Source organism: Orycteropus afer, unplaced genomic scaffold, assembly GCF_000298275.1.
Source record: "Orycteropus afer afer isolate SDZICR_OR568_19922 unplaced genomic scaffold, OryAfe1.0 scaffold00194, whole genome shotgun sequence".
Taxonomy (NCBI): domain Eukaryota; kingdom Metazoa; phylum Chordata; class Mammalia; order Tubulidentata; family Orycteropodidae; genus Orycteropus; species Orycteropus afer.
The window spans coordinates 233,998-248,866 of NW_006921781.1; the positions used below are offsets into that span (position 1 = coordinate 233,998).

The following is a 14,869-nucleotide window of genomic DNA, read 5'->3' on the forward strand; positions in this document are numbered from 1 at the left end:
CTAAAGAATAATGTAGAATCTGCAAAACACCACATATTGTGGATGAACTTGGAGGACATTATGCTGAGTGAAATAAATCAATCACAGAACGACAAATATTGTATTAGTCCCTTACTGTAAAAGTCATGGAAAGGTTTATCTACAGATGGAAATTTTCTTTGTTGGTTACCAGGGGTGGGAGGGGAGGGGAGGTAACACTGTTAGATAGGAAGAGATAAGTATTGATTTGTGTGAAGAGAAGGGCAATGTACCAAATGGGAGGGATTAACATGGTGGCATTTAGGAAAAGGAAGACATAGAGAGGTACACATGAGGTGCAGACAACAAAGATGAACCCTTTTGCACATACAGTACTGTGTTATCCGTGAAGGCAAACATGGGTATGCAGGTGGATAGATGGGTGGAAAGCTGAACTATTAGTTATGTTTATAAAGTGGGACTAGGTCCCAAGCCCCCTAGAGCCAGGAAAGGGAGGAGACAGGAGAGGCCGGAGACCTCCAGAGCAACAGGATATCGAGGGAAAAAGGGGCAGGAGGCAAGGCTAGGTCCCAAGCCCCCTAGATACAGGGTAGGGAAGGAGTGGCCTTGGATCACAAAGTGACAGGTTCTAGGTAGGAATTAGGTAAGTGGAGGGCACAGATGTTCCCAAAACTAAGGGAGACAAACTTATCTGTCAGTTTGTCGTCCTGTGGGGCTGGTATGTTGCTGTGAGGCTTGAGGCTCTGTCACTGGTGTTTCACATGCCAGCAGGGTGGCACATGGTGCGCAGGTTTCAATGCAATTTACGGACTAAGACAGACTAGAAAGAAGGAGGAGGCCATCCACTTCTCAAAATTTGACCAGGGAAAACCTTATGAATAGCAGAGGAACACTGTCTGATACATTACTGGGCAACTTTATGAACAGCTCAGAAGCTTTGTCCGATACAGTGCAGGAAGATGAGGCCCTTGGGTCAAAAGGCACTCAAAATAGGACTGAGAAAGAGCTGCCTCATCGGATTAGACCCAACCTTAATGATATGGATGAAATTAGTCTTTCAGGACCTCCATGTGCTGACATGGCACAACTCAAATTGAGGAGAAACAGCTATAAACATCCATTAATAATCTGAACATGGAATGTACAAAGTATGAATCTAAGAAAATTGTAAAAGTTGTCAAAAATTAAATGGAACACATAAAGATTGATATCCTAGGCATTAGTGAGCTGAAATGGAAAGGATTTGGCCATTATGAATGAGACAAACATATGATCTACTATGCTGGGAATGACAATTTAAAGAAGAATGGCATGGCATTCATCATCACAAAGGATGTTTCAAGATCTTTCCTGAAGTACAATGCTGTCAATGATACAATAATATCCATATGCCTACAAAGAAGATCTGTTAATACAACTATTATTCAAATTTATGCACCAACCACCAAAGCTAAAGATGAGGAAATTGAAGACTTTTACCAGTTTCTGCAGTCTGAAATTGATCGAACATACAATCAAGGTGTGTTGCGTGTCACTGGTGATTGGAATGCAAAAGTTGGAAACAACGAAGAATCACCAGTAGTTGGAAAATTTGGCCTTGGTGGCAGAAATAACGCTGGAGATCGCATGATAGAATTTTGCAAGGCCAACAAATTATTCATTGCAAATACTTTTTTTCAACAACACCAATGTACTCTATACAGGTGGACTTCGCCAGATGGAGTACACAGGAATCAGATTGACTACATCTGTGCCAAGAGGTGATAGAAAATTTCAATATTTTTAGCCAAAACAAGTCCAGGAGCTGATGATTGTGGAACAGACCATCAACTGCTCATATGCAAGTTCAACTTGAAGTTGAAGACAATTAAAACAAATCCAAGAGAGCCAAAATATGACCTTGAATATATCCCTCCTGAATTTAGAAACCATCTAAAGAATAAATTTGATGTGTTGAACACCAACGACCGAAAACCAGAAGAATTGTGGGAGGATATCAAGAACATTATCCATGAAGAAAGCAAGAGGTCACTAAAAAGACGAGAAAGGAAGAGAAGACCAAAACGGTTGACAGAAGAGACTCTGAAACTTGCCCTTGAGCAAAGAGTAGCCAAAGCAAATGGAAGAAATGACAAGATAAAAGAGCTGAACAGAAGATTTCAAAGAGCAGCTAAAGCAGACAAATGCAATTAATATAATGAAATGTGCAAAGACCATTGGTTAGAAAACCAAAAGGGAGGAACATGCTCAGCATTTCTCAAGGTGAAAGAACTGAGGAAAAAATTTAAGCGTCGAACTGCAATATTGAAAGATTCTATGGGCAAAATATTGAATGATGCAGGAAGCATCAAAAGACAATAGAAGGAATACACCGAGTCATTATACCAAAAAGAACTGGTTGATCTTTATCCATTTCAGGAGGTGTCATATGTTCAAGAACCAATGGTACTGAAGGAAGAAGTTGAAGCTGCACTGAAAGAATTGGCAAAGAACAAAGCTCCAGGAATTGACGGAATACCCATTGAGATGTTTCAACAAACAGATGCCCTGCTGGCGGCACTCAGTCAGTTGTGCCAAGAGATTTGGAAGACAGCTACCTGGCCAACTGACTGGAAGAGATCCATATTTGCACTCATTCCAAAGAAAGATGATCCCACAGAATGTGGAAATTATCGAACAATATCATTAATATTGCATGCAAGTAAAATCTTACTGAAGATAATTCAAAAACGGTTGCAGCAGTATATTGACAGACAACTTCCAGAAACACAACTGGATTCAGAAGAAGACATGGAACAAGGGATATCATTACTGATGTCAGATGGATCTTGGCTCAAAGCAAAGAATACCAGAAAGATGTTGCAGTGTAGTAAATTACCTGGTATGGCTTTTCTAGTCATAAGTCTTTGTAAACTCCTAGGTGGAATTTGCTGTGAGCAAGTGAGGAGCTCCTGATTGTTAAAGTTATCCACCTGGGGTATTTCTGTTGAGAGTGGCAAAAAGCAATGTTCTGGGAAGTTCACTCTCTCTCAGGTGCTTAGAATTCTGATGATATGATTGGTTAGTTTGGCCACTCTGCCATGCTCAAAAGGAGGCCTCCTAGAGGCAGAAGTCTCTCTGACTGCTGGCTGAGTAAAATGTGCTGCTGAGAAATACGTGCTCCTGAGAGCCATGTGCTACTGAGAAAGAGACACTGAGAGACACCTGCTGGTGAGAGACACCAAGAGACATGCATTGCTGGGAGAGAGACTACGAGAGACTGTTGGCTGAGAGATGGCAGGTTGAGAGAGACAGAGCGTTTTCTCCTGAACTTGAATTGTAGCCTGGTGCTTCTCTAATGAACTCCATAATCTCTGAGTTCTCTGTGGCCACTGCAGTGAATTATCAAACCCAGCAGAGAGGTGGGGGGTACTGCAGGAGGAATGGTTGATGTCAGGACTGATGAAAGGGCTGGAGGGAGGCAGTATGTCTGGCCTCACAGGAATAGGCCTTGGGCTATTGATGGTTATTCTGTCTTCCTCTTGTGTGGTTAGAGGAGGTCAGAAGTTGTGGGCCTCACTGCCCCTTTGGCAGATGTTTACTTGTATTTTATTGACTATACAAAAGCATTTGATTGTGTGGATCATAATAAATTGTGGATAATATTGAGAAGAATGGGAATTCCAGAACACTTAATAGTACTAATGAGGAACCTGTACATAGACCAGGAGGTTGTCATTCGAGCAGAAAAAGGGAACACTACATGGTTTAAAATCAAGAAGGGAGTGCATCAAGGTTGTATCCTTTCACCATATTTATTCAATCTGTATGCTGAGTAAATAATCCGAGAAGCTGGACTATATGAAAAAGAATGTGGCATCAGGATTGGAGGAACAATCATTAACAACCTGCAATATAGTGACAACACAACTTTGCTTGCTGAAAGTGAGGATGACTTGAAGTACTTACTGAGGAAAATTGAAGAACAGAGTCTGCAGTATGGATTAAATCTCAATATAAGGAAACAAAAATCCTCACAACTGGTCCTATAAGCAACATTACAATAAATGGAGAAAAGACTGAGCTTGTCAAAGACTTCACATTGCTTGGTTCTACAAGCAACGCCAATGCAAGCAGCAGTCAGCATATGCAATCAGGACATCAGACGACGTATAGCTCTGGGAAAATCAGCTGCAAAGGACCTCTTTGAAGTGCTGAAGGGCAAAGATGTCTCCTTGAGGACTAAGCTGCACCTGACACAAGTCATGGTATTTTCAATTGCCTCATATGCATGTGAGAGCTGGACAATGAATAAGGAAGACCAAAGAAGAGTTGATGCTTTTGAATTGTGGTTCTGGCAAAGGTGCTGAGACTACCATGGACTGCTAAAAGATCTATCAAATCTTTCCTGGAGGAAGTGCAACTGGAATGCTCTTTAGAGGCGAGAATGGCCAGACTTCATCTCACCTACTGTGGTCATGTTGTCAGAAGAGACCATTCCCTGGAGAAGGATGTCATGCTTGGTAAGGTGGAGGGTGGATGAAAGAGGGGAAGGCCCTCAACAAGATGGGTTGACATGGTGGCAGCGGTGATGGACTCAAGTATAGCAAGAATCATGGAGCTGGCTCAGGACCAGGCAGTGTTTCGTTCTGCTGTGCATAGGGTCGTTATGAGTCGGAGATGACTCGACAGCATATAACAACAACAATAACATGAAGTGGGGAGTGTACCCAAGACCATGTATAGGGCTGGCAGACAATTTGTATGATCTGTAAGAATTCCCAGGTGTATAGTAGAGCTGGCAAGGGACAAGGTTGTAGTCACTTCTTGGTCACAGCCAGCTACCCAGAGGGACTGAGTAGTTGAACCTGTGGGCATGGGACCATACTCACAGGGGACATCAAGCTCAACTGGCATAAGATACTACACAAAACATTGTTCCACCTCCTTCTTTGGTGAGTAGTGACTGGGTTCTTAAAAGTTTGCAAGCAGCCATCTAGTGCAACAATGGGTCTCTCCTCATCCAGAGCAAAGAAGAATGAAGAAAACCAAAGATTCATGGAAACAATTAGTCCTAGTGACTGGTACACCATGCAATCCTCAGCCTATATGACTATGAGACCAGAAGAACTGGATGGTGCCAGGATATCACTGTCAACCACTCGGAGGGGATCTATGTAGGAGATCCTGGATAGAGGGAGAACAATGTGGAACAAAACTCAAAACCATTTGGGGGAAAAAAGAGGGGGGGACCAGATTTGCTGGTCCGATCGACCCTGGTGGAACCACTGAGACTATGGCCCCTAACTGCCCTTCAGGTCTGGAAGTGAACCCACCCCTGTGGCTTCCAGCCAAACAAAAGACAAGAATATGAGTTGAACATTTACCTGAGGTAGATACACTCCTTGGAGAGAACAATCATGGGAGAAAGAAGGGCTGTTTATGCACAGGGAGACAGCTCAGGGGGCATAAGTGCATGCAGGATGGACACAAGGAAGAGGTAACTATGGGGAGGAAGTGGGAGGGGTGCTATTGCATTGTGGTAACTTGGAGTCAATGTCATGAGACAAAGTGTATGTGAACTTCTGTATAGAAAGTGAATTTGCTCTGTACATTTTCACCCAAATCACACACAAAAAGAAAATATTAATGTCATCTGTTCCATTTTCAATTAAAAATTGTTATTTTATTTTCTTGCTCCAGCAATTTCTAAGATCATTTTGTCTTCCTTTGTCATTTCAGTACTGGCAAACTAGTCTGATCTCAAGCCTTCACCATTGGTGATATATTCCTGTTGATTGTGATGTTTAATAGGGCTTGTAGGCAGTATTGAGTAAGCTAAGAAGCTGGATAGGTTCTAGAATTGAATTTTGTCTCATCTACATAGGAATTTATAGAGCAAATTTATTTAGATATCCTCCCTTTGCTCTGATACTTCTTACCCCACTAGCACCAAAATCTATCACATTTTTGAGAATGTGTACATTTCTCACATTTATTTCATTAATTTATCACACATCATTGGGTAAAGAGCAGCTGGAACTAGAGTTCTGTGGATGGCTTTGGAAATTAGGGTAGCATTAACAATTACATGCATTAACAGTGACAACAACCATAACAATATCACTACCATTGACTGAGAGTCCACTATGTGTTCCAGGTAATTTAAAATGACCCCTCATGGTACCACTGCAAGGTTGTCATTATTTTTTTATAGATTAAAAAAAAAAATGAAAGATGCAAGAAATTAAGCAATTTGTCAAAGTTAGTACAGAATTAAATATAGCTATTTATTTTCTTCCAATACATGGAAATAAAGTAATTTAAAACAAACCAAACCAGTTGCCAGAGTTGATTCTGACTCAAGGCAACACCATGTTTGTCAGATGACTCAAATGTAAATAATTTGCCAAAGTATGATATTCTTATTTCCTTATTTATATATTTTTATATATGTTATGTGTATAAGTGTGATATGTATATATGTGTATTTTAATACAGAAATGGCATAATTTCTTATATACTTCTTTACCCTTTTAAATGACTGAATAGTTTTACAGTGTCTGAATGTACAATTTATTGGATAATTATTTACCAGCAATGCTGGATGAACATCTTTGTAAGTGAATTTGGGTGCACTTTCTTAATAACTATGAGAATTTTCTTTTTAGTAATATAGTGAAATATTTTTCAATTATTTAAAAGTCATTATCCCTTTGCCCTAAACCTACACTCAATTTATTACACTCTAATTCTAAGAGGTATCTAGTTTGGAATTTGATTAGTGTTTTAATTGAAAACTTTCATTAGGATTTAATTAAATAACAGTCCATACTTGGGAAGAAATCCATCTCTTTTATACATAAATATTAACATGCATTTATAGTTGAAAAGATCTTAGAGATCATACAGGCCTTCATGGATTGAAGAGTGTCATCCCAAAATATGTGTCAATTTGGCTAGCTCACAAATCCCAGTATTGTGTGCTTGTCTAATGCAATTATCTTCCATTTTGTGATGTGTCATAAATCCTAAACTCTATGTTAATAAGGCAGGATCAGTGTGGGGTGTGTCTTGAGTCACAGCCTTACAAGACAGTGTGACTCAAGTCACACTCTTATTCAAGTTACACCATTACTAAAGCCTTTTATCTTTCTTACAAGAGATATAAGAAGAGAGAAGTGAGCAGAGAGTGGAGGGTCCTCACCACCACCAAGAAAGAAAAGCCAGGAGTGGAATGTATTCTTTGGACCTGGAGTTCCTGTGCTAAGAACCTACTAGACCCAGAAGAAGATAGATACTAGGGCACATGGAGATCTCCAAGGAGCACTGGGCCCACAAATGTTGAAAGGAGGCAAGGACCTTCCCTCAGAGCCAACAATGAGAGAAAGCCTAGAGCTGGTGCTCTGAATTTGGAATTCTAGCCTCCTAAACTATGAGAGAATAAGTTTCTGTTTGTTAAAGACATCTACCTGTGGTATTTCTGTTATAACAGCACTAGATAACTAAGCTTTGGTACCAGTAGTGTGGTGGTGCTCTAACAGATACCTAAAATGTGGGACCAGTTTTGGAATTGGATAATAGATAGAGCTTGGAAGAGTTTTAAGTTGCCTAACAGTAAAAGTCTAGATTGCCCTGAAGAAACTGTTGGTGGAATTATAGATGTCAAAGGTAATTCTGGGGTGGGCTTAAAAGGAAGTGAAGAGAGCTATAGAGAAAGCCTTAGAGAATATATATGGGACCAGAAACAGAATGCTGTTAGAAATGTAAGCATTAAACGTATTTCTGATGAGACTTTAAAAGAAAATTATGAACATGTGATTGGACGATAGAGGAAGGGTAATGCTTTTTATGCAGTGCAGAGAACATGTCTGAATTATATTCAGAACCTGTAAGTGATGAACTTGGATATCTGGCTGATGAGATTTCTAAGCAAGATCTTAAAGGGGTCACATGGTTTCTCTGCTGCTTATGGTAAAATGGAAGAGGAAAGAGTTGGACTTAAAATACACCATGCAAAATGAAACAGAACTTAAATATTTGGAAAATACTGTGTGCAAACTAATACTGGGTCCTAGAATATTCACCAAGGACATGGCTACACAATCTTTTGTTAAAGAGATTAAGCCTGTGACTGGATCTAACCACAGGAGAAAACTCATCAGCTTCCACTGAAATGGACAGAGAAAGCACTGAAGCAAAGAACATTGTCTGCCTCTTAGAATTCTACAGGCAGAAAACAAGTCAAAGGAACTACAACTGTTATCTTCCAAGAAGAGAAAAGGACCATCCCTGGAACAGCTTGGAGATCAGCAGGACTGTTGGAAGGGGCACAGGAAGCAGAGCCTTCTTTGTTTCAAAAAGTAGGAACATGATCTCCTGGATCTCAAAGGGTGGGGCCAGAGCCTCCTAGGTTTCAAAGAATTGGATCTTCACCCACTTAGTTCTGGAATGTGGGGCTGCCATTAAGGTGTGCCATGGAGATGGAGCCACCACCCAAAGCTGAGTAGTCAGGGCTGCCATGCCTAAGCAGTAGAAGAACAGGGCCTACCAGGGCTAAGAAAGTGAAGTCACCACTCAGATGAACTAGGAGAACGGGGCTGCCCAAAACAGAGGGAGCACAGTTGCCATCCCAGTGAGCCTGTTATAGAAGCACCAGATAACAAAGACACAGGTCAAAACCCTTGGTTTATAAATTAGGAAACTGAGGCCAAGACTGGCTAAGTGACTTTCCCCCAAATTCAATAAATAACTACCATCACCTTTGAAGTTAAAATTCTAGAATTCTAGAATTCCTAATTACAGGCCCAATGCTATTTCTACAGTCAAAAATACCATCAATGGATAGTTGCAAGGTTCTCATCTAAACTGCTTTATGTGATATGTGCTCATCCACACTCAGATAACGGATCTTGAGATATGTTTTTATTTTAGTAATTGCCATTTATGTAGCTGACAGTGTTATTTTTTAACACCATAATAACATAATAAGAAGCAAATCAGCTAATGAGAACAGTGTAAGAATTACTAAATAGCTTTTAAAAAAAAAAAAAAAACCTGCTTTAAAAGGGAAATTAATCATTTTCCAAATTAGAAACTATATATTTTCTGTGTTTATAATCTCAGACTAGCAACCTTACCCAGGTGGAAGAAATGTAACCAAATTAAAGGCCATGTTGAAAACTCTAAGGTACTTAAGTTTCTGAATTTCAGATGGGATTTCTTTGATAGGATTATTTCTCAGTTTTAGAATTTGTAAATTTTTAAGACAAAATACCTGGAGGACAGAAAAGAGAAACAAACATGAGTAGAATAATTCAGTATGTAAATCTCTTATTTGTTACCTTTTATAAAATCTTTACTGTAGTAGAATCAGTATGGTAATGTTAACTGGATACATCATATATCTTAATAAACACTTTTGATAAGCCTAAAAAGTAAATGACCAGCATTAATATATATGATATGGTGAAATAGTGCATCTACCTCTTTAGACAGGAAAGTCCTGTTTGACCAAGTTCATGGTTTCATGAGCCAAGTATATAGTGATGGAGGAGGAAGACATCTGCAGAACCAGGAATATGAATGGAATTTATCTTAGTGACCAGTGACTTACAAAAAAATACCATTTAAATTTATGAATTTTGCTTGGTTAATATAGTTCTTGCTCTCCAGTGAGTCTCAGTAAGGTCTAATATTAGATCTTGGTAGCACAGTGCCTAAGACATCTGACTGCTAACCAGAAGGTTGGTGGCTCAAACCTACCAACCACTCAGCAGAAGCAAGACTGAACAATCTACTTCCGTAAACATATACCACCTTGGAAACCCAATGGGGGTCGCTATAAGTCAGAATCAACTTGATGGTTGTGGGTTTGGTTTTTTTAAAACATTAAATTAAGTCTTTTTAATCATTATAAAGAAACCAAATTCCAGGATTAAAATCAAAAGCCACTGCCATCAAGTTGAATCCGACTCATAGAGATCCTATAATTCTTGCAATGAGGAAGTGTTAAGACCTCCAACTTTGTTTTTTCATTTTCAAGGTTGTTTTGACTATTCTGGATCCTTTGAATTTCCCTATGAATTTTAGGATCAGCTTGTCAATTTCAAAAAAAAGTTGGGATTTTCATAGTGATTGCATTAAATTTGTAGGTAATTTGGGAGTATTGCCATATTAACATTATTCAGGTACATGAACAAAGGAGCCTTGGTAGCACAGTTGTTAAGTGCTCAGCTGCTAAATGAAAGGTCAGCAGTTTGAACCAAGAAAGATGTGGTAGTCTGCTACCATAAAGAGTACAGGCTTGGAAATGCTTTGGAACAGTTCTACTCTGCCCCATAGGGTCACAGTGAGTTGGAGTCGATTCAATGCCAATGGGTATAATGGATACATGAACATGGGCTATATTTCCATTTATTTACCTATTCTGTAATATTTTTCAGTAATGCTATGTAGTTTTCATAGTATACATTTTATACTTTTGTTAAACTTACTCCTCTTTTTTGATGCTATTGTAAATAGAATTGTTTTCTTAATTTTATTGGGATTGTTTGCTGCTATTATGTAGGAATACAAATGATATTTTTATGTTGATCTTGTATTCTGCAGCCTTGCTGAACTCATAGTACTAGTAATGTTTTAGCAGATTTGTTAACCATCCTTGACAGTTATACTACAAGACCACGTTACTTGCAAATGGAGATAGTTTCACTTTTTTCTTTTTAATCTGGAAGCCTTTTCTTTCTTTTTCTTGTCTTAATCTCCTTAGCTAGAAACTCCAACACAATGTTGACTAGAAGTGACAAGAGCAGACATCCTCATCTTGTTTCTGATCTTGGAGTGTAGGAGAGCTTAAATCAGAGGTACTTGGTGTGTATAAATAGAGCATTCTGGTAGTAGAGTCTTAGCTCCATTTTTAAGTCTTGACATGAATCTAGAATCCATGTTAAATTTTAAAACTGCCGTTTCTAACAGCAGTTCCTCTAACCTGGAAGCTGACATAGACTTGATGCTGACCATATACCCTGAAGGAGACATTCCTTTTCTCTGAGGTCTGGCAAGTGCAAGATATTACAGTTTATTTCCAGAAGGTCTTTCCACTATGGTCAAACAGATGCAAGATGTGATAGCTTATACCCGAAGACTCTTGATGCATAGCATTATCAATAAATCTTTACAATGGATCTTCAGAAACAGACATGATTAAGAAAGCAATTTTTATAGCAGGTTACCTGAAAAACCTGTCCTGACATTGCACTGTGACCTATCTGCAATAAGCTGAAGAGGACATACACTTGCAATTATGTACCTTTAACCAATCATGTAATCCCAAATATATGTTATCCACCTATCTCTGGTATAAATTTCCAATTTTAGATATCCCTCTTTGACTCCCCTCATTGTCATTTATGCAATTATGATTGTGTAATTTTTGTTCCTGCTCCAATTGCACAAAAATGCTTTTTGTCTGGTGGAGCAGCCATTTTCACTCTGTGAATTTGGTCATCTTCCTGGTCCAGACTGTCTCTATGCCTCAATAAACTTCTTTTGCTTTACTTAAGTAGATTCTGTGATGCTCCTCTACAATAAGCAAAAACTTTCATTTTTTATTATTAAGTATGATATTAGCTATGGATTTTTTATAGATGCTTTTTAATAGGGCAAAGAAGTCTTTTATTTATACATGTTGAGTGTTTTTGTCATGAAAAGACATTGGATTTTGTCAAATATTTCTTCCTGACTTTTGAAATGATAGTGTAGTTGCATTGATCTCTGCCATTTTGTTTTGATTTCTATATATTTTATGCACTTTTTGTTTATTATTTACTACTTTCTTTTGCATTTATTGGATATTTTGTAGTATAATATTTTAATTATTTTTTCACTATATTTTTTGGGTTATTTTCTTAGTACTTGTGTTAAAATTTACAATATACATCTTATCAAAATCTACTTCAAGACTTCCAGTAAGATGGCAGAATAGACAGTCAAACTACACAAAGTCTCTTCAACAAAGAGAAACCAATTGAAACAGATACAGAAGATAATCCTGGAGTCCTGAACTTTGAAGGGAAGGATACAGAACTGGATTAAATACCAACAAGTAAAAGAACCTGAAGGAAAACAATGAATAAGGAGACAAATGAAGCTATGGACTAGTGATTATCCTGACAGCATGGCCAGTTTGAATGCAACTGGTGTTAGGACCTGTGCATTAACCTAAAAATTGGCTCTGCTTGCCAAGGGCAGCATGGACAACTACACTGGTGGCTGATGTCTAGAAAGGAAAACAGCAAATAAGGACACAAATTCAGTTATGGACTTTGGGCTGTCCTAAGGGCCCAGCCATTTTGAATATTTATAAGCAGTGCAGCCATTTTGGATATTTAAAGCTGCAGCATTACTTTCCCAGCAACTCAAGAATAGGCTTTGCTTGCTGAGGACAGCAGGGGCAATGAGACTGAAGGATGATGACAGGAAAGGTGTGATATTCCCCTTGTTACTCTTACACCCCACACCCTGTGGTGAATGGAGATGTGGCCATCCTCCACCACCATCCACCTTCTGGACAAGCAAGAATTCCACCTCAGTTCCTTGTGCTCTGACAGAGCCTGAGAGCCCTGCCCCAGCTCCCCTAGATTAATTTGTTTGTTTTAGAATTATTCTCTTTATTCCTTTTAAATTTCATTCTTTCTTTTTCCCTTCCTAGGTTCTACTTTTTGGTTTTTGTTCTTTTCCTTTTTCCTGGTTCCCATCTTTTTTCTTTCTTTTGATTCTTCCCACCCCTTGCCTTACTTTTTGCACATTTCTCATTTTTTTAATTATTATTCTTTTACTGTTGTTCTTTTCTCTTATTGAGCCTTCCCTATATATTGTGGAGTTTTTTTTTTCCCCCTTCTTTTTTTCTATGTATATTTATTTTGTCTTTTTAAAAGTATTTCTTTAAAAAGTATTTCTTTTCATATGTTACTTTTTTTTTTTCAATTGCTCCTGTGTATTTATGTAGTTTGTTTTTTATCCTCTGTTTTCACTTTTTTGATTGTTGTCTTTTTCTAACTGAGTGGGAGATAGCAACTGTGCCCATATGACCCAACCATACCCACACCTTCTGAAGCCCTACTTACTGAGTGAGGGCTACCCCTTCCTTCTGCACCAATAGGCCAATGACAGATGACAGCCAATAGGAGTCCAATTCATCCTTAACTGTTCTTCAGGAACAGCTAACAGAGATCTGGATACACACTCTCATTCTCTATCACACTCACCAGGAGACAAGTGGTGAGTGCTTAATGACTGCCAACTGGCAGAGAGAGGAGCACAGTACCCTGATTACTTAGATATATGAAAACAAAACAAAGAAAAAAAATATTGGGCAAATCACACCAACACAGAATCACCAATTAATATCACAATGTCTCAGAGACAACAGACCATCACAGTCCACACACAAAAAAGCAAGATATAGTAGTAGAAACATGGGAGCAGAATACAGACTCAGAAAACATCCCTGATGAGGAAGCAGCATTAGAGTTCCCTGATAAGGTATTATAAAAAGAATTATATTTAGGTATAATGGATTGAGAGATAGATAAAGGAAAACACTGACAAAATGGAGGAAAACACAGACAAAAACCCTGGAACAATTTGGGAAGACAATACAAGAAAAAAATGATAAAATAAATGAAAAAATTAGAATTGACACAAAATCTACAAATAGAAATCCAGAAGATGAGTAGGTTCTGGCAAGATGGTGGATTAAGCAGAAAGACTGCACAGATCATCTTCAACAAAGAAAAGGGAAACCAATTAACACAGACACAGAAGATAATCCTGGACCCCTGAGCCTTGAAGGGAAGGATATACAAGTGGACTAAACCCCAACTAGCAGAAGAATTTGCGTGAAAATACCAAAAAAGGAGACATACGGAGCTGCGGTTTGGCAGCGATCCTGAGCAATCCTGACAGCACAGGCAGCTTGGAGATTCCCGAGTGCTGGTAGGACTTAAGAATTAACCTAAAAATCACCCTGCTAACCAGGGACTACACGGAGGACTGTGCACGGAGGCTGGGGAACAAACGGAGAAGGTGAAGAAAAAGGTGGGCTGAACTGTGGACTTTTGCTGGTCCGGAGGGCATCGCCAATTTGAAGGTTGAAAAAGTGGCTTGACTATTTTGGATATTTAAAGAGACAGCACTCTTGCAGATTCCTGGGGCTTAAGAACATGTTCTGCTTTCCAGCAACCACAAGGACATTCGGGGCCTGCAAGACTGAAAAAGTACAACATCCTTCTTCTTACTCTTATACCTTAGATCCACTTGGTGAACACATGTGTGGCCAACCCCACTCCCACCTATCTTTTTTTTCTGTTTTCTCGTTTTTTCTTTTTCTTTTTTCTTTTTCACTTTCTTTTTTCTGGTGATTAGTTTGCTTGTATTTGTATGTTTTAAAACAACTAATATTATTAATACTTTTGTCCTTTTTATTATTATTCTTAATCTTCCCCTACCAGATCCTAGTTTTCAGCATTTTGTCTTTTCCTTGTGCCTGGTTGAATTTTTTTTTCCCAAAATTTAAGTTTTTTTTTTATAATCTTCCCCCTTTTTCTCATGATTAACCCCATTCCTTGTTTTTCTTTTCGCATTGTTCCCATTTTTTTCTTCAATTACTATTCTTCTTCCCTACTTTTTTTCTTTAGTGCCCTATCCCCAGATATTGCAGGTTTGCTCGTTTTTTTCTTCTTTTTTTTCCCTTTTTTCTTTTTTTGGTTACTGTTCATGCATGATTACCTGGGGTGTTTTTCATCCATGGGCTTTTAGTTTATTGATGGTTATTCAATTGTAATTTGTGTCTAACTAAGTGGGAGACAACAACAGTCCCCATAATACACAACTACACCCAAACATCCTG

The 14,869-nt window shown here is 38.6% G+C and overlaps 1 protein-coding gene across 1 annotated transcript in view; it reads right to left on the minus strand.

The window, feature by feature from the left end:
* Positions 1 to 14,869, minus strand: part of LRRC63 (leucine rich repeat containing 63) — a 108,310-nt gene that overhangs the window by 24,578 nt on the left and 68,863 nt on the right. Inside the window, exon 6 of the mRNA XM_007947810.1 lies at positions 9,099 to 9,235. Coding sequence (XP_007946001.1) covers positions 9,099 to 9,235 — 137 coding nt within the window. The remainder of the gene's footprint in view (positions 1 to 9,098; positions 9,236 to 14,869) is intronic.